This window comes from Petaurus breviceps, unplaced genomic scaffold, assembly GCF_028583685.1.
Source record: "Petaurus breviceps papuanus isolate PSGF00001 unplaced genomic scaffold, PetGlider_PUasm1.0 90504, whole genome shotgun sequence".
In the NCBI taxonomy this organism is placed as follows: domain Eukaryota; kingdom Metazoa; phylum Chordata; class Mammalia; order Diprotodontia; family Petauridae; genus Petaurus; species Petaurus breviceps.
Window position 1 is genome coordinate 3,708,770 of NW_027187266.1, and position 21,633 is coordinate 3,730,402.

The 21,633-nt window shown below is 37.4% G+C and overlaps 1 protein-coding gene across 1 annotated transcript in view; it reads right to left on the reverse strand.

Annotated features, from left to right (window-relative positions):
* HAO1 (hydroxyacid oxidase 1) overlaps positions 1-17,916 on the reverse strand; it is a 68,219-nt gene extending 50,303 nt beyond the window's left edge. The window contains exons 1-2 of the mRNA XM_069062767.1: positions 17,780-17,916; positions 3,937-4,088 (exon numbers count right to left, since the gene is read on the reverse strand). Of these exons, the coding sequence (XP_068918868.1) occupies positions 3,937-4,088; positions 17,780-17,916 (289 nt within the window). The remainder of the gene's footprint in view (positions 1-3,936; positions 4,089-17,779) is intronic.
* Between the last annotated feature and the right edge of the window lie 3,717 nt (positions 17,917-21,633).

Sequence of the window (21,633 nt, forward strand, 5' to 3'; positions counted from 1 at the left end):
CAGCAAAAAAAAAAATCTACTAATTGTATTCATTGAGCTTGCAGTCCACCAAAATCTTTAGCTCCTTTTCTTTAGATACACTAACATTTAACTGACTCCCAATCCTATACCTATGAATCTGATTTTTTTTTTTAAATTAAGTATACGTTTTTACATTTATCTCTATTGAATTTAATCCTTTTAGAGGCACTCCAATCCTCTTGCCTGTCAGTATCTTTTTGGATCTTAATTCTGTTATCCAGTTTGTTGGAAAATACCATCTATATATTTATCGAAATTATTGATAGAAATGTTAAGTAGCAGATGACCAAGTACCGATCCCTCACAGACTCCACTGGAGACCTCTTGCCAAGCTAACATTGAACCACTAACCATAACTTTTTTTAGTCTGACTGTTCAACAAATCCAAATAATTGTATGATTATTGAGTCTACATCCTGCCATATTTTCCATAAGAATAGTATGAAAAATTTTGTTGAATACCTTAACATCTAGGCAAAATATATCTATATTCCCCTGGCATATTGGTTTTATAACCGTCACAAAACAAAATAAGATTAGTCAGCCATTATCTACTCTTGATGAGGCAATGGTGGTTCTTTGTTACCATTTCCTTTCTTAATTATTGCAGATAAATTTTTGTGAGGGTGTTTTTCCTTTCCACCTTTCCCCAAAGGTACTGCATTGTGAGAATTTATTTGGAATCTCCATCTTGAATGCTTTTTATTACAGGAATTCGCTGGAGAACGTTTGTTGACTCTCTACAATTGCATCCCTAGGGAAATTTTTGTCTGGACTTTCATTTGGAATATACTGTGGCTTTACAGGGAGAAGTTTGTGGGTTGTCTATGTGGTAAAAGTACCTACTTTCTTCCAGGAAAGTTTATTTTCTCACCTGACAATACAAATGATTTTGTTGATTCCATGTCTCCAGTTTCTTTTGGGAGAGTTTCATGTGCTCTAAAAGCTCATTTGGGGGCCTAAGGCTCACTCTTCCATTCTTCTTTGGGCTCTGCTTCTAATTCTTGGAAATTATTTCTCTACCATGTCCCAGCAGCCTCCTCATCTTGCAGCCCTTCTGATCTGACTGTTCAGTTCCTTCTTGAAATCTTCATTTTAAAGAAAGTGCCCAGGCCAGTGATGTTTACTTCTTTATTATGCTCTGGACTTCATTCCTGATTCCACCAGCTTCTTTCTCCACCATGTCCAGTGTGGGTACCTTCTTTATTCTCCCCTCCTTTTTAAGTCTCTTTGAAGTGTTTTTCACCCATTAGAATGTGAGTTCCTTGAGGACAGAGACTGTCTTTCTTTTTTCTTTATATTTTTATTCCCAGTGCTTATCACAGTGCCTGTCACATATTAAGTGCTTAATAAATGCTCATTGACTTACTTCTAGTGAAAGAGGAAGATTATTTCCCCCTGGTATTTAATAATATTTATTTTCATTATTTTCTTTTCTAATTTCCATGGCACTCTTACATGGTAATCCATGGGAATGCTGTAAAGTTTTGCTTGCTTGCTAAATTCATATAACCATGTTTTTGAGGGTCTCTGGACCCAGCAGCTATCATATATTTAGATCAGGGGTTCTATTCACTAGCTATAATAGGTCTAGACCATGGGTTATGTCATGGTCTTCTTTGGTAGTCTTATGAAATCTATGGAGCCTTTAAGAATAATATTTTTAATGAATGAAATAAAATTTGTAGGATTACAAAGGAAACCAACTGTATTGAAACTAAGATTATTTTTTCCCCATTCAACTTCATGGATGCTCTCAAGTCTATTCACAGACCCCTTGGCATCTGTAGACTCCAAGGATGAACTCCTGGTCTACACTTTCACAAAAGACTATTGGAATTAACATTACCTAAAATTCGTGATATATGAACTTTGTTGATACCCTTTGTGAAAGGGTATTTAACTGGATAACACTTGAGCCTCTTCAAGTCACCAGAGAGAAATAAAGACTTGAATAAGCTAATAAATATGGACACAATATTCTAGTTAAGTTGCTAGGGTCAAAAAACTTTGAATTGAGGTGCTAGTATATAGTAAGGGGTTGATGAAGGGACTCCTGATTGAGTCTTCAAATATACTTGAGGAAGTTACCGGGTGGAACTAGAGTGGCCAAGTTTACATAGGAGAGGGTAAGGAAACCAAAAAAGATTGTCAAAGGCTAATGGATTTGCCCCTGGCTGTGTATTACCTAGGTTTACCTGTGTATTATCACTCATTAATATGGTTCTGTCCTGCTTTCTATAAGCACTAACAGTGTTCACTGATACCGTGTTTCCCCGATAATAAGACCTATCCCAAAAATAAGCCCTCCCCTTATTGTGTAAGATTCCTCTAAAATAAGCCCTCCCCGGAAATAAGCCCTATTGAGATTGCTACTGTAATGAAGGTGATCCCCTGCGCTACACGCTACATTACGGTACCCTCTGTATGCACTGTCGTTCCCCCCCCCCCAGGTGAAACGCACGCCGCGCTCTGAGCTGCATCCAATCAGAGCTGCAGCAGTGAGCGTGTCATCCTGTTCTTTATTGAATTCATTATTGAATAAAAGTACATTTTTTTGTTCACATTTACCTGTTTATTAAAATCGCTGTCAATGTTCATTAAAATAAGCCCTCCCCTGAAAATTAGCCCTCTGGTGTTTTTCTGTCCAAAAAAATAATAAGACAGTGTCTTATTATCGGGGAAACACGGTAGTGGCCCACAAAGGGCATCTATTAATTCCTTCAGTTTTAGTCCCAACTAAAATCCCACCTTCTACTGGAATCCTTCCCTAAACCCTCTTAATTCCAGTGCTTCCCTCTGTTAATTAGTTCCTATTTATCCTGTATATAGCTTGCTTTGTTTATATTTGTTTGTGTGTTGCCTCCCCCATTAAATTGTAACCTCCTTGAAGGCAGGAACAGTCTTTTGCCTCTTTTTTATCCCCAGTTCTTAATATAGCACTTGGCACATGTTAGACACTTAATAAATGTTTAGTGATTAATTGGAAGAGGAAATATAAGCAAAATAAGTATTGAGCAGCTCTGCTTTCTATTATCAATTTAAATTCACTTCCCTTCTTGGATACCCTTCCTTTCTATAATAAAGTTAAAAAAAATAGACAACCAAAACCCCCACAAAGCAATAGCACATTGTAGAGTAGTGAATAGAGTACTGGGCTTAGAATCAGGAAAACTTGAGTTGAAAGTCTACTTTGGACACTTACTAGTTGTAAGACCCTATATAAGTCATTTAACCTGTCTGCCTTAGTTTCCTCATATGAAAATGGGTATAATAATGGCACTTAACTCCTACAGTTGAGGCTAAAATGAGATATTTGTAAAACACTCTGTAAACCTTCAAGCACTATATGAATCCTTGCTATTATTATTTTATTGTACTTTAACCTTTTTTCTCATTCTTAGCTATAGGATTCCTGATATTTTTATAGGACTATGCCATATTCTTATATTCATCATCTTTTACCTGCCTTTCCTTCCATGTTCTACATATTATTTTTATTACTTTTTTAATCTAGGGTAGATGAGAGAGCTCCTTGTGTATCCACACTGATCCCTTCTCTTCAGATTCCTCCTAGGTCTGCAGTTGTTATAGTTACTTTTGTTTGTAAAGAGGAAGTCTGAAAAACTACTGTTGAGTGTATGTCTCCCAGCATTAAACCATGCATATAATTGTTACAAGTATAGGAAGCAAAACTAGAGAAATTACTTTATCAACCCTTAATAAGAAATGCTTTATATAATGAATTGAATTTCTCATTATTATTGGCCAAGTAAATAGTTCTAATGTGAGTAAAATCTATATGTATGTAAGAAGGAATCATGGGCAGAAAGTAGAGCAGAGAGTCATGAACCCCATAGTCAAAACCATGATGTTTTACTCTTTGTCTCCCCCCCCCAAAGAAGCCCTATTTACCTCTCACAGTAGCAATCTCCCCATCCACATGAGCCAAGCATTGCATGGCTGTAGATGCAACACATATAGGCATGCTGATCCTCTGTCCCAAAACAGAGGTGGTCAGGTCTACTTTAGCAACATTCCGGAGCATCCGGGGATATAGTTTCAATCTGGAAGAAATAAAACACAAAACAACAGTGGGTTTTTGTTTTTAAAAAGAGGGTTTTAAATTACTTTAAGTTTATAACCAAGGTATGATTGTTATATTATTATTATTATTATTATTATCTTTCCATTGCTGCATTGAAAGTTGCAGAAAAGAAAGCTACTATTGATGTTTGTAAAGATGGGGTATGGAAATCTGACAGTGAATTATTAACTCCTGTGGTTCCCTATTTCCTCTAGGACCAAATATAAAATCTTAGGTTTGGCATTTAAAATGCTTCATAACTGGGCCTTTTCTTACCTTTCTAATCTTCTTACACTTTATTTCCCTCCACAAACTTTAAGATTCAGTTACATTGGATCAGTCTATGCATGGGGGGAATGCTCTCCCTCCTCACTCTGATTCCTTAGCCTTGTTGCACTCCTTCAGGACTCAGACCAAATCACGTCCTTTGTAGAAAGTCTTTCCCAGGAGTGTTCCTTCCCTCAGGGATGAATTTCCAGTTCACTTACATGTCATGGCATCACCTCCCTGAGGTCATGGTCCTCTTCAAGAAAGCAGGACAAATAACAACAACAATTTCCATATATAGAATATGTATATATCCTGTATGGACATTCTGAATTTTATGCTGTCTTCCCCATTAGAATATGAGCTCTTTGAGAACAGAGACCACAACTTTCCCTTTCTTTGTATCCCTAATACTCAGCATAATGCCTCACATATAGCAAGTACTTAATATAATTCTTTTTGACTGACTTTCCTTAAGCCTTGGTGCACTAATGCTCTCCAGGACACATAGTGAAGATTGAAAAAGACTTTGCCTGAGCATAATAAGTATATAAATATCTTAACTTTACATCTGTTGTTCTGCCTGGTTTCACCTTCACAGAATATGCCCCTCCCAGGTTAAGCTCATCTCTTCTAAACTTGCCACCATGCTGCTAACTTAAGCCTCAATTGATATCACCTCCTTCAGCCTTCTCTCCCTTCTGCTCAGAGGGCTGGAGGGTGAAACACCAAATATCTCCCAATGCCTTCTTTTATAGAGGGCAGAAACTGGATGTGGGTCACCCCATTCTGCTTCTGCTGCTCTGCCTGGTTTTAACTCCACAGAACAAGATGCCCCTGGCACCATCTCCACCTTCTTACCTACCTTTGGGTATTGTCTGCCCCGTCAGAATATAAGCTTCTTGAAAGCAGGGACTATATTTCTTTCTACTAATTGTATTTTTAGCACTTAGCACAGACCCTGGCACAGAGTAACAGTAAATGCCTGGCACTTAAAAATATTTATTGGATTGGTTTGGATATACATTCTCAATTCTACTTTTTGTATTACTCCTTGTTCATGAGTCATTATTGGTACCATGCTGTTTCCTGCATGTTTTCATTATTTTTATTTCAATATATCAATTGACCTTTGGCTTATCACATTAATTTGTCTGAGATTGTAGTGTTGTAAGTTTCATAATGATATAGCATCACCAGGAGAATACTGGTGCTTAAGAAGTAGAATTTTGTAGTAATAAGTGGTTTGGGATCACCTAAATCCTGATGGATTTTTCTAAATGGAATCCAGCTCAATCTACCCCAATATAATCCTGATCCCAGTTAATTAACCATTTATAAAACTTATCTCAGGTATACCAATAAAAAGTCTAATTTGACTATCCAGCTTCCTGTCATAATCTGGGTAATAAACACTTTTTATCCATTTAGTTTCTTCAGTGTGGATGGTTATTCTTGTCCTTTCATATCATTGGGGTTCTCTGAGAAATGTTTTTAGTGTTCTGAAGCTCAATGAAATGTATGTGGGGTGTTTCCTTTATTAGTAGCTATTTTAAAATTAAAGAAAATATATAATCTGCTTCTTTCTAAGACCAGTTAAAAACCATGCTATAACATACCCATTATTAGAGTGAGTTTCCTTACAATGAGAATCCCGTGCCAATGGAATAAGAGACCAGGTTAAAGTAATGTAGAAGGCACCATGCTAGGTACTGAGTGTTATGCAAAAATAGATATAACATTATTCCATTTTCAGAAAACTTATAATGTGAGGCAGGGAAAAGCATAGCCATAAATAAGCAAGATATTAGGTAGGGATAAGTGTAAGGGAACAGTTCTGACAATGGGCTTTAAGAAATCTGTGGCATGAAATATTACTTCCACATATGTAAAAATGAAATGGTTTAGATTAGATTGCCTCTAGTGTTGCTTCCTGCTCTTAATCAAAGATCTGGTCATCATAAGGAACATTCTGTGTTCATTGCTCATATTATTTTTCCTGTAGCAATGCTTCTTTTTACTAAAAAGAAAAGTATGCACACACATATAACATAGTTGTCGCATATTAGCTGTTCTTGATTCTTTTTGAATTATAATATCCTTTTTCCTCTTTAGAATTTGACCCATTAATGAAAAATACAGGTGAATATATACATTTTCAGATTTTTCAATTGATTGACTTTTACCAATTTTCCCCTCTACCTCTCATTTTTCATCATTTTTTTTCCTTTAATAATGTCTTTGTTACTTAGGATGGTGTCTTGGAAGGAAGAGGAGGAATAGAGAGAGGAATTTTGCCAATGTAAAAACAAAACATAAGTGAACAGTTTGGTTGTTTTTTTAAGGAAAGAATAGGGACAAGAGCAAGAAATAAGTAAAATAATGGAAAAGGGGGAAAACACTATAATAAAGAAATCATCACCTACATAAACACATTCATATGGCTGTGTACATGTGAATGTGTATGTGTGTAAATATATGTGTGTATAAACATGTATATATATACACACACTAGTAGGTATGCAAGAAAATCATTTTTTAAAACTCTTTCAACTTCATCCACAGATGATTATTAGGGTGTGTGTACAAAAAAAGGAATCTTCTGTACAGCAGAAAGCACATAGACTCTGAAGAGAAAAGACAGAGACAATAAGGTGAACATGAGACTGTTTAGGGAACCACATGCACAAAGGGGCCAGCACCAGATGGAGATAATAAAATAATGACAGAGACCTGATAGGGACAATAACAAACCTATGGAACTTGTCCTTTTTATTACTAAACAGATCAGCAAACCAAGGATCCATACACACCAAGAAACAATCCAGACCTATCAATTCTCTAGTGAAATAAAAAGACTGTGTAAACTGAGGGTGGAAGGTGGAATCTCTAGCAATCTTGAATCACATTATATAGTACTTGAAGCCATAATGATTCTATAGGGTCCTGTATAAGTAGAAAGAAGGGGCTTAGGTATGATCCTGTTGTGTGGTTAGGAGTTTTTTTGGGGGGTGGTCAGATTAAATAAAATCTGTCCTATATCTGTTACCTTATTACCCTAAATAAATAAAAGAGAGTCCTTGCTATAATAAAATAAGCCAAATATTGTCTTTTCTATGGTAGAAGATATGGGGGGGAAGTTTGGTAAGAGGCCCTCCAAAATTATACCTGGATCCATCATTTGAGGAGTTTGAGTACTATTAGAGGATATGTTGCTTATACATTGTTACCCATAAGTTCATCTTCACTACTAAAACTTAACCATAGGGGCGGCTAGGTGGCGCAGTAAGTAAAGCTTCGGCCCCAGAGTCAGGAGGACCTGAGTTCAGTTCTGGCCTCAGACACTTAACACCCACACAAAAAATACTAGCCATGTAACCTTGAGCAAGTTACTTAACCCCAATTGCCCTCCAAAAGGAAAAAAAAAAACTTAACCATAAAGATGCAGCTGGATTTACAGTGTGTAGAGAAAGCACTGGGCCTGGAGTCAGGAAGACCCAAGTCCAAATCCCACCTCAGATATTTACTAATTGTGGATCCTGGACATGCTACTTCAACTTCTGTTTGTCTCATTTTCCTTAACTGTACAATGGCAATAATAAGTGCACCTACTTCTCAGGGCTATTGTGAAGAACAAATGAGATAATATCTGTAAAATTTGTAAGTGATTATTCCCTTTCCACATTTCTACAGTAACAATAATAATCATAACATTTGTATTTATATTGCCATTTCCACCATGTATTGTATTTGGTTTTGCTTTTTTTATTGGGGGTAGGTGTTGTAGCAGCAACCACACTGGCATACCCAAAATGTCCTCTAGTGCAGGTTCTTTTGTCTGCTTTACTAGGAAAGACTGCTTAAAAAAGGTGTCAACAATCTTTTTAAATTACATTCATTAGTTCAGGTTCAGCACCCTGAACTTCAGAGAAAATCCAAACAAAGAAAATATAAAAAATACAAGTAGAGAAATGAAGACCAACAGACCAGGCTTCTAACTTCTGAGAAATTAGCACAGATCAACAGACAGATCCAGCTGCCTGATCAAGACAATACATACATAGTCACCAGAGAGAGAAGGACCAACATTGGGGCTTTTCAAAGCCATGTCAGGGTTGGGGGGATTGGGGCTCCTTAACAGTTACCCAGAGTCTCATCTGGTCAAATCAGAAGAACACTCTTCCAATGAGTGGGCCCCAAAGCAAAATGCTAACCTCAGAATATATACATATATACACTTCCTCAGGGTAAGAGGGCATCCCAACCTTTGTGACCCACTGCCTAATTACAAAGTAACAAAAGGTGTGGGCTTTCTTGAAAAACAAGAAAAACAAGTTCCCCTAATCAAACTTCCCTTAATGGGCTCCATGTGAGGCCTATTAATAGTTGAGGAAGATTTTATATCCTATTAACATTACAGGTGTTAAGGAAGATTCCAGATTTACAATTTCATCAATGTAGGGACCTCCCCTTTAATCTCCCTCCACTAAAGGGCATCAGCAACTCATCTGTTAACTCAGAGAATTAGAGAGTTGTCTGAATGACTTGTCCATGGTCACATATCTAGAATGTGTCAGGAACAGGACTGGAACTCAAGAACCTAGGTCTTCCTGACCCTAAGGACAGCTCTCTATGAACTACTATGCTGTATTACCTTTTGGGTGACTTGTACATAACAGGTGTTTAACATCTTTGCCCCACACCCTCCCCACTCTTCCAAACACACTTTTTTCTATCTATCCCTCCAGACTTCTTGTTTCTATCCACCTTTCCAGGCTCCTAGTTTTGTCATCTAGGCATTACTTTCATCTTCTCATTCTCTCTCACTCTGCATATACAATTAGTTGCCAAATCATACTGTTTCTAATTTTTACAACATCTGTTATATCTGACCCCTTTTCAACACACACAGTTACCACCTTAGCTCAGGCTCTCATAACCTTTTGTCTAGATTATTGCAATAACCTCCTTATTGGTCATTTAGTGGTATAGTTGATGGAGCCTCTGTCCTGGAGTCATAAAGACATGAGTTCAAATGTGCCTTCAGACACTTACTAGCAGTGTGACCCTGAACAAGTCACTTAACCCGGCTTGTCTCAGTTTTTCTTCATTGGTAAAATGAGCTGGAGAAGGAATAGCAAACTATTCCAGTATCTTTGCCAAGAACCACTCCCCCCCAAAAAAACGGGGTCACAGAGAATTGGACATGACTCAACAACAAATCATATTGGTGTCCCTGTGTCAAATCTCTTACAACTCTCTAATTCATCTCACATACTACTGCCAAAGTAATTTTCCTTTAGCACAAATGTAATAACTCCCATATTCAACCAACAACAATGGTCTATCATCACTAGAATAAAATATAAATTCTTTGGTTTAGCTTATAAAGCCTTAAACAAGTTGGTCCCAATCTACCTTTGTAGGCTCATTGAAAATTATTCCCACTCTGACACTGTGATCCAGCCAAACTCTCCTCTGTTTCTTACCAAGACACTCCACCTCCCATATTAGTACTTTTGCACTGGCAGTCTTTCATGCCAGAAATATATTTCTTTCTTGCCTCTTCCTCATAGAACCAATCTCTTCCTTTAAATGAAGCCCAAGTGCCATCTTCAATATGGAGCCTTCCCTGATCCCCTCCCAGCTTCTGGTGCCTTCCTTTCCAAATGACCTGTTATTTAACTACTTTGCATATATTCAGTTTACATTTATGATGTGGACATTTATATAGAGACATGCTGTCACCCCTATTTGAATGTAAGTTCCTTATGTAACTTTGAATGTAAGTTCTAGGATTGTTTCATTTTTTTCTACTAGTATCCCCAATACCTAGCCAAATACCTAGCACAAAGAGGCAATTAGTAAATACTTGTAGATTGATTCTGAATCTGATGATTTTTCTGTTTTTGAAAAGCAGCAGGATATACTAGAAAGAATGTTGGACTTTGTATCAAAAGCTGGAAGCCAGAGTTTAAACCAGGCTTCCAGCACTCTCTAGCCATATGACCATGAGCTGCTCAGAATCTTCAAGCCTCAGTTTCTTCATTTGTTAAGTGGCATAAATGAAATCACTCACTGCATACCTGGTGAGGTTGTTTTGAGGAAAGCACTTTGTTAACTGTAAAGTGTTATGAGGAAGTAAGCTGTTTTTGATAATAAATGTTTGTTGGATTGAATAAATAATAACTAACATTTCCAAAGTGCCTTAAGATTTGCAAAGCACTTTATATATGCTCTCTCAGATCCTCATAATAACCCCATGATTAGGTGATATTATCATCTCCATTTTACAGGTGAGGAAACTGAGGTCATCTGACTTGCTCAGGGTCACAGATACTAAGAATACAAGGTAGGATTTGAACTCAGGTCTAATAGCTTCTATCTACAGTGCCTTGACCCATAGTAGTTAATAAATTTTTATTCATCAGTTGATTTGATCCCAAAACAATACTGTGAGATAGTCAGTATAGTTATTCATATTCCCACTTGACAGAAAACAGATTTACAGAGGTTATAACTTGTCCAAAGGCCCCCAGTCAATAAATGACTGAGCTTAAAAACTAAAGTCCATATCTTCTGACCCTGAATTCAGTACAGTTCAAAAGGTCACGATACTTAATTTAACACACCCACAAAAATAGCTTGATGGCTTCTTATAAAGGACAGCATCTCCCAAAACCCCAAAGTTCATGCATTCCAGCCTAGTGCAATTATGGACAGAATCACAGAATCTTCGAGGTGAACATCAGAGATAATCTCACTCAGCCTCATTAATCTCCCTTCTACAACCCCTAACAAGTCTTCATCAAGCCTCCACTTGTTCACTTTCAAATATGGAGAACTCATTCCTCTGAAGTAGCAAATTTCATTTTTGACAGCTCCAGATTTTATGAAGTTGTTCTTCATGGTGATCTGCATCTCCCTTTGACTTCCATCCTTTTAGAAATGGGCCACTCTCTCTCCATAAGTAGGAAATCAAAGGTCTTTCAACAACAATCTATTGCCCTTCGGGAGAATGTGGTCCCTTCTCCAGGGGAAATGAAAGGGGAAGACAGAATGATGAGATGGAGAAAAGAAGAAAGAGAAATGATGCTAACATAATCTTCTTAAACTCAAGATAAGGGCCGCATTGTGATCTAATTCTTCCTCACCTATAAGGTAAACTATTTGGCCTTTGAAAAGCGTGATAAAGGCATTTTCTTTCTATTTTTTCTTCTGTAATTTTTATTTTAATTGTAATTTTATTTAATTGCTATTTTTGTTTATTTAATTGTAATTTTTATTTAATTTGATTGTAATTTTTATTTAATTGTAATTTTCATTTTTTCTTGTCACCCTGAATGTTCTATGACAGTTTTCCCCCGTGAGTGGTCTCCACAGCAAAGTTATTTGGTTTCTATTCTAGAGGGGAAGAGGGAAAAGGGATGAAGAGGATTTTGTTTTTTAATGCAGATCATCTCTAACTTCATCATCAGAATAACCAAAAAAAAAAGCATTATAGCAGCTGAGACATGCCAAGCTCTGGAATTACTTAGTATTTGCATATGGAACCATGAAACAATGAAAGCCTTTATAGGAATCCGAAGAAAAGATGCTGTATGTATTTGTTGGTGTGTGGATACTTGAATATACATGTAGGATAATAGCTTTTTGGAAGGAGGAAAAGGGGAAAAAAAAACCACAACTCTACTTCAAGGACAGCATAGTTTAGTGGAAAGTATCCTGGACCAGAGGTCAGTAGATTTGGGTTCTATTTGCAGCTCTGCCCTAAATAACTGAGTGATCTTGTACAAATCACTTCTTCATCTCTCTGATCCTTAGTTTTCTCATCTATAAAATGAGGTGACTGAGCTCAACATTCCCTAGTCCCTGCCAGTCCCAACATTCCACAATTCTCAGATACAGTAATGTCTTTTTACAACAGGTTTAATGAAGCCCTTGGCCACTGGGTGGGACTGTTCCACTAATAACCATGTGAGCAACTACTCTTCACAGACACTTCATTTCCCTTCCTGAGCATGATGCAACAGAGTGTATCCTATCAATGAATGCACTGGACAGTTTTAGATAAATTAGCACAACACAGAATGGAAAAAATAAATGTCCCTTTTGTTTTTCAGTATGTATCTGTAATTTTAACAGTATAAGGTGCTCCCAGTGAGAAAACCCTCTACCAGTACAGATTGACCCTTGGCTCTGCCATTCATAGTCTTTTAGAGAAAGGATTATAAGATTGATGGGCTAAAAATCAAGATATGGGTTCAAGTCCCATCTCTGACACATATTGGTCATATGAATATGGACAAGTTGTTTAACCTCTCAATATTCAATACAATTTTTTAAAACTGCATTTACTTTTATGATTGTTAATATGTTTCACAATATTTTATTTTAATGAGTTTACTGACTCCATTTTGAATTACTTTGTCTAGTTTCATGAAATGAATTGAGAGGTGGATGGAACCTTAGAAAACATTTAAACCAAACATTTTCAGATAAAGAAACCAAGTCCCAGAGAAGTTAAATAAGTTGTTAAACATTACTCAACTAAATAAGCCAAAATTAGGACCCATGTCTACTGATTGCATTCCAATGGTCTTTTAGAAAACCATATTCCAAAAAGAATATGCCAACATTGCAAAGTAACCAATGACAATCAAAGAAATTTAAAGAGTAAACAATAAGACCTATAAAGAAAAGTGCATGGAATTGGAATTTTTTAAACCTGGGTAAAGAATGAACATATTGCAACAGTAAGATATTTAACAGTGCCCTATTGTTCTAGAAGAGTTATTTCAGCTTTTTAAATGTGTTGGCACCACCTATATACAACCTAAATGTGTCTTAACTTTGGAAAGGATATACAGGTGGAGATTATGAAACATCTTTCCAGTTGATTTTTTTTTCCAACAGAAGACAGGCTATCTTTGCTGGCACAAAGCTAGAAGGGGTTCAACTCCAGGGATCATCTAGTTACATATTTCTATGATATCTAAGTGAGAAAAATGTTCAAATGTCACTGCATAAGTTCAAATCACCTTCTGAATAATAACTTAAGAGTTTTATTTCTACTCACCTGTTATTTAAAAGAATGAGAAAACCATATTCACTGCAAAAGGCCCTAGGTAATGTGGTAGGAAAGAGAGTTTCATAATTCTTTATAACCATAGGTTTTATTCTTAAATGTCTACCCTCTAGAATTACCTTCCATCAATGACCCTTTAGTTCTGAGAAAGCCACAAAAGACTCAAGAGAGTGATGATTGAAAAGGGCACTTTGTCTGCATCAAGGAGCCATAGCAATAAATTACCATTCGTCCTAAATGTAGCACAGAGAAGGGAATGTGATGCAAATGGTAACAATTTGATATTTGCCTTCTGTGGAGCTCTGGCTCTCAGTAGACCACGTTCCTCTAAGTTTGCAGATGAAAAACAAACACCCTTATCCATATTGGCTTTGGTCTCTGAACTGAAACTGTACTAGACGGGTGTCCCAATCAGTAACAGGGAATGACCTGTGGCTGGGGAGCCATGAGGATGACCTGAATGTTTCTGACTGTGTAAACAAGAACTGTGATAGTTGGAGGCTTCTTGGTACCACTAAGGAAAATTTCCTTCTTTTTGAATGCCTTTGCTGTGTTCATGGTGGACAGTCTCACCTTAGGTTATCTAAGATTTAATTTTTTTTCTAATCTTCATTTGAAATTCACAACAAGGAAACTGTATATTGATTTCCTAGAAGCCATCAACCTAAAACCACCTGATGTTGAAGGAAAATTCATTCTTAACGCTTCATGGTCAGTTATTTTAATACATAGTAATGAAAAACAAGGGTCATCAGATATTTCATAAGGTTAAAAAAAAGGTCCTGAAAAAAAGTCTCAAATGTCCAGACATAACATGGGCTGTATCACCTATTTATTAACATCTCCTAAAATTTTAACAGAAAAAAAATCTCTATCCAAATAAACTATGTTCAATGGGGAGAGTTTTTTTTTCTCTGCTAACAAAAAATTCATCTAAAGTTAGAGAACAGATGTTTGAATGAATGCATGAAAAAAAATAACACATTAAGCAATTACTTTGTGTATCAAACTGTGTTAAATACTGGGGAGGCAAATTGATGGTCCTCTCAAACATTGCACGCCAACCTTGCAAACTTACCAATGACAACCAAAGGAATTTAAAGGGTAGATAATAAGACCTTTAAAAAAGATGCATGGAGTTGCAGTTTTTTAAACCTCTCAAAAACCTCAGGGATCACAGCGGCAAGTCAGATGGAAAGACCCTGTAGTTAGCAGAGTGCATTGGCAAAGAATATGGTAATAGTACAATCAAAATTATGATCTTCAGCACTGAGTTCACTCCTATCCAATCCCTGACACACATTCTAAGATTCTCCCAATGTTCATAATGGTGAGTGGGACACAAGGGTTCCACTAAGAGCATTATAGTAGGCTGGCCCAAAGTCAAGATTTCTGAAATGTTCCATTTGAAAAACCGTGAGTCAACACTCCTCCCCAGTCACCACTACCAACAGTCTCCTATGCTCTGAAGCCTCAAAAAGATAGTTGTTTGGCGGTAGGAGAAAGGGTGAGAATGCTACTGTGCATAAAAAGTTACTTCACTGGTTTGACCACAGCCAATTTGAATTCCATTATCTGCCCCATTTCCCATCATGTTAATTTCCTTATGTCACCTCTGTAGTGACTAAAGCAACCTGTGCTACTGTTGAGACATGTCACTGCTACCCATAATCAGAATAAGTAGCTATTTCCATGACATGATCTAAGAGACCCTGAAAAATTTCTTGACCTCCCTCAAATTCTCTTGAAGTCCTCGATATCAAAAAGTCCCATTTTTAGAATTTCTTATTCAATTTGTGGGATCGTTTTCAGGATGCCTCCAAGAAAATGCAAATGTTACCTAAACACTGTAAAGTATCAGCTCTTTAATACTCACTGCATTCAATCGATTCCAAAAGTTATCTAGAAGAAAACCAGATCCTGAGAAATCAGAGAAAATGAATCTGAGTTTTCCTGGGGGCAGAACATTGGGGAAAGTCCATAGGACACTACCTGCGCGCTGACAAGCGTTCTCTTTAGTACTAGAAAAAAAGCCAGCCTCATTGCTCCTTAATACAGGATTATACTGAGATGATCAAGAAGTTGTACACAGTAGGGACACAGAATCACAGACCCGCTGCTAAGAGGGACTTCAAAGACCATTTGATACAATGCCTTTATTTTACAGAAAAGAAAACTGAGGCTCAGGGAACCTGAGTGACTTACTCAAAGTTACACTGAGAGTAAGCAAGAGACAGGACTAGAGCTCACTGACATAATATACTGATATGGTGGGAAAAGCTCTGTCGCAGGAGGTGACAGAAAACTTGGGGGCTAGTCCTGGTGCTGCTAATAGAACTCACAGTGATCTTGGACAAGTCACACCAAACCTTTCTATGTCTCATTCTAATAACAGCTATTTTGGCTACTTCACAGTGGTGTTTGTGAGGATCGTATAAAATAATTTCGATGATTTTACTCTATAAATAATAAATTTAAATTTGTAATGAAATGAATTTTGATGAAATTAAATTTGTAAATGAAATATAAATGAAAACTATAAATTTACCTTATAAATGATAAGTGTTTAAAAAGTAAATTATGGGGGCAGCAAAGCGGCACAGTAAATAGAACTCTGGCCCGGGAGTCAGGAGGACCTGAGTTCAAATTCAGCCTCAGACACTTGACACACTTACTAGCTGTGTGACCTTGGGTAAGTCACTTAACCCCAATTGCCCTCCAAAAAGCAAAAAACAAAAACAAAAAGTAAGTTATAATGATATCTATGAAGTTCACCAAAACAAATACTTTATTATTATCCCCCTAAACATGGGTCCTTTGGGTAAGAATAATATACTTATTTTACAAGTAGAAGAATTTAGAAATTCTGTCCCAGGTTTTTAGAATAAATCAATAAGGAAGTTCTTATTTATTATACTGTCATTTCTCCTTTTTCTCTCTAAGTGCCTGGTACACAGGGGCAGCTAGGTAGTGCAGTAGATAGGGCATCACACTTGAAGTCAGGAAGATTCCTCTTCCTAAGTTAAAATCTGACCTCAGACTCTTAGTAGCTGTGTGACCCTGTGTGAGTCACTTAACCCTGTTTGCCTCAGTTTCCTCATCTATAAAATGAGCTGAAGAAGGAAATGGCAAAATACTCCAATATCTTTGCCAAGAAAACCCCAAATGGAGTCACAAAGAGTTGGACATGATTGAAAAACAACTGAACATCCAACCTGGCACATAATATTCAATAAGCACTTATTTGTTTATTCATTCATTTATCATCCTCAAGGACACAGTGATGTACGGTGATACATTATGGATCCGATCAACACACACACTATTTTCCTATCTAGGACAATATCACTGCTGATGATAATGTACATAGTGTAGACCACTTTAATTCTCTATTCCCTCATTTCTAAAACTGAATGACAGTGATTGAATGGCAAGAGGAAAAGTACCAACTCCATGTAATTACACTGGTTATGAGGAGTCATTTCCCTGTTCTTCAATATTTATCTTTATGGGGAGAAGATACAAGTCATCCTGCCAGTTATATTTGAAATAGTAAAATATCAAGGGAATCAGTTCCTTTGGAATGAAAGAGGAAACATTTGGGAGGAGAGATGAAATATCTCAAAGATTAAAGATTGAGCCTACCTAGATAAATTGAAATCTGAGGTGTAGATATGCTTAGGCAAAAGGCAAAATGAATGATAATTGAATGCTAGTAGAATGAGGATGTGATCTCCAAAGGCTTCTCCAAATAAGACTGTTATCTTGTACTCAAGGTAACTGTCTGGAAAAGCATGGTTAAGGGAGAAGAGCACTGTCATAAAGAGAGGAAATTAGAAAAGGCTTCTCTGAATTTGTTTCTAAGTTCACACAGAGTCAAATGTAAAGTTTTGACCCTTGCATGTGAGGCAAATACCTGGGTAGGAAATAGGCACATTAAGCAAAACAGTTAATTTAGGAATATGGTAGTTTAAAATCCCCTGATTCTGGAGACTTAAAAATATATAGTATAAAAAGTTTAGAAGTCCAACATTTTTAAACATTTAGCAAGAGGCATATAGGATAGGCAACACAGATGGGTTGTAATATACATTACTAGAGGGGACACCCACATCAATGAGGTAATAGATTTATTAAAGTAGGATTTTTAAGGTCTACTTCAGGATATTTTTATATACATCCCAATCTCCTGACAAAAAACACACAGAAATACATCAACACACATATACATAATCAGAAAATATATGTAGAATCTGTCAGCTACATAACATACATATATATATATATTTATACACACACATATATAATCTCTTTACCTTGAAAATGCTGCAGTATTATCAGCTAAAGTTTCTTGATCATTAGCACCAGATCGATAATAATCATAGATGGACTTTTGGAGAACTGTTTTTGCATATTTTTCAAAATCATCAATACAAACTGGCCTGGGGAACATTTTGCAGGTTGTTGAGACCCCACAGCTCTCCTGCATTGCTTCTTATAGACTGATGATCCCTTTATTTGTAAATCATTAATATGACAAATTTCTAAAGTTCAGTTCAGGAATATGTTAAAAAAGTGTACAAACAAGTGACCAAAAGGCCACTTAGACTTTGACATTCCACGAGGACACTGTGTACAAAAGAATATCTGTGCCCAATTCACATACATTATGCAAAAATTTCACATAAGAGGCTAGTGGCCTTGTAGTCAGCCAAAAGATATATATATATATATATATATATATATATATATATTGACTGCCACCAGCTACCTGCCCTTTAAGGTGACATGTCTGCCATTAAAGTATGTCTTTGGATCTTATTACTACAGAGTCCAGGTGAAATATGCATGTGTTACAACAGAGGGAAAGGAAAAGCACAACCATAGAAGTCAGTGTGATAAAATAAAAGAACCAACTCTGAAGTCAGAAAACTCAGGTTTAGATCTCACTTCTAATACATATTACCAAGGTGGTCTAAGCAGGGTGGCCTTTTAACTATGCTGGGCCTCAATTTTCCTTTCTGTAAAGTGAGGGAGCTGGCTTAGAGGAAAGGGGGTGGGGTGGGTGGGAAGGAACAACATTTATCAAGTGCCTACTATTTTCCAGGCACTGTACAGAGGGCTTTGAAAATAGTATTTCACTTGATCCCTATAATAACTTTGGAAACTGAAATAGAAGTGACTTTCCCAGGATGCCACAGCTGAGCTGCCTCTTCTCAGACTGGTGTCTAAGGTCCCTTTCAACTCTAGGTATATGATCCTATTGACCTACTCATTAATTTGCATTAGTGATAATAAACAAGACCTTGAAAAGAAGAAAGTACAGCCCTAAAAAAAATAAGCCAAGGTAGGAAGTAGAAGGGGAAAGGATGTTAAAGGATTAGAGACCACACCCTATTTGAGCCCCAATTTCTTAATTTGTTAGACTAGAATAGATGACCTAGACGTGTCCTTTCAGATTTAGAATTAGAGGCAGTGTTGTTTAGTTTATAGATTGGGCCACTCGGGTCAGGAAGCATTGCGTTCAGATCCTATACTCATGATTTACTATGTGAGCCTGGGCAGTTGCTGAACCTCTTTGCACCTTTTGGTTACTGTTGCTGCTTAGTTGTTCTAAGTCATTGTCTAACTCTTCATAACCTGTTTTGGGGTTTACTTGGCAAAGATACCAGAGTGGTTAGATATTTCCTTCTCCAGCTAATTTTACAGATGAGAAACTGAGGCAAACAGGCTTAAATGACTTTGCCTGGGGTCATTCAACTAGTAAGTGTCTGAAGAAATATTTCAACTGAGGTCTTCCTGACTCTAGGCTCAGCAGTCCATCTACTATGCTACTGAGATGCCCTATTTGCACCTAAGTTTCTTCATGTCTTAAATGGAGATAATAATAACTGTAAAACATACTTTATACTGCTGTTGCAAGGCTCAAACGAGATCATCTATCTGAAGATTTGTGAATGTTAAAGCAATAAATATCTTTTGTATATGAATCAAGTATGGAATTCGGTTGCTGGGACAGTCAGCCCATACTTTATACAGGCCAACAACTATTACAATCATGACTATGAATCTAAACAGGTCCATTTGGGAACTGCAATGTGATTTCTGTGGCAGCTAACAGCAATGCAAGGGTGCAAAGAGTTAGGAAATTGTCCCCAAATTTTAAGAATGGACTAAAAAGGGAGGGTAACCTGGGAAATACAAGGAGACATCTGTATTTCAATAAAAAGAGATGAAGAAGTGAAAAGAAGTAGATATTTACATTTAGTCAAATAGAGCCTTACTGGTGAGGCCTCTTTTGGGAGTGGAGATACTTGGAGGAAGCACTGATTTTTTACTACAAAAAAAGGAGGAGACGAGAACTGAATAAACAGGAAGAAGGGATGCTATAATCAACCTGGGAATGAGTGGCATGATAAAAAAGGATTCATAAAGATCCTGTCTGAAGATCTATTCTAGGCTGACCCTGTAGGCAATAAGAGGAATAAGAGGAAGGTGATGAAAAAGAAAGAAGAGGAAGAAGAAGAAGAAGAAGAAGAAGAAGAAGAAGAAGAAGAAGAAGAAGAAGAAGAAGAAGAAGAAGAAGAAGAAGAAGAAGAAGAAGAAGAGGAGGAGGGGAAGGGGAAGGGGAAGGGGAAGGGGAAGGGGAGGAGGAGGAGGAGGAGGAGGAGGAGGAGGAGGAAGGAGAAGGAGGGGAAGAAGAAGAGGAGGAGGAGGAGGAGGAAGGAGGAGGAGGAAGGAGAAGGAGGGGAAGAAGAAGAAGAAGAAGAAGAAGAAGAAGAAGAAGAAGAAGAAGAAGAAGAAGAAGAAGAAGAAGAAGAAGAAGAAGAAGAAGAGGAGGGGGGGGGGGGGAGGAGGAGGAGGAGGAGGAGGAGGAAGGATTATTTAAAGTTGAGGGCAATATTAACATATTTTTGGAGGGGCAACTCACAACTACCCACAACTCTCATTTTGTCCCTGGACACCACAGCCTAAGAGCCAAGTTATCCAGCTCAGACTTTATTAGACTGCTATTAGGCTATGAAACTTCCAGAAGCCATGGACAGGAAGCTAGCCAGGAGGTAGCAATGCAAAGATGTTGTTCCCAAAGTGGAGAGGAGGTGAGGATTACTACTGCTTTCCTAGAGTGCAGAGACCCCAGAGAGCACTACTGCCAAGGCCAAGGCTAGGACTTGGGTTGCCTATAGGAGAGGCTTTGGGCTCCTACACTGGCTCCAGTCCTAATGCGGCTGGCAGCTACAACCTGGCTCCTTTCTAGACTTCCATTCTTCATCTTCCCAGATACAGCTGAGCTGCTGCAGACTTGACGCATGGATACAAGCTGCCATCCATAACAGTCTTGCCATGTCTCCTTTTAACCTGTCCTCTAATGCTTTTTGGCTCCTACCTCTGCTGGACCTCAAGAGTCAGTTTTTAGACTTTTTGTTTTGCTTTATGTTTTATAGAGTGGTAAAGAACTGTCTTTGAATTACCTGAATCACTCACTGACTGTCAGTAGGAAACCTACTAAACTTTTCTGGGTCCTAGTTTCCTGTGGTAAAATGAAAGGGAAATGAATTTTGTGAGTAGAACCATCGAAATGGTATTTAATGTTGTTACAGTTAGTTGAATTTGGAACTATTCAAAGAAATGGAAGCAAAGATGAGTCACAGAATGATGTTGACTTGAAGAAAGTTGTCTAGGAGAGTGACCCATTTCTCTTTCCATGGCCCACGGATTTTCATCAGGGACTTGGATAAAAGTATGGCTGCTGCATACTTATAGAATTTTTAGATGATGATACATTGGATAACAAAAGCAGGAAAAAACCCAACAATTCACCTGGCTAGAACATTGTTTAAAATATAATATGAAAAATGGCATATGAATGTATGTATATAAAGTCCTAGGCTTAGATTAAAAAAATTTTTTCACAAGTAAAAGATGGGGAGAGCATGTCTAAAAAGAGATCTGGGGTATTTAGTAGCCTACATTCCCATTAGAGAAACAGGGTAGAATCATAGATAGAGAGCAAGTCTTAGAGCCAGGAAGACCTGTGCCTTTGAATCATACTGGCTGTATCGCTCTGGGACAGTCACTTAACCTCTTAGTACCCTGAGACAATACTCTGAGAGTATAAGTTGTAGAACAATTGCTGTTTATCAGGAGTTGCCTGTATCAATATAGGAAT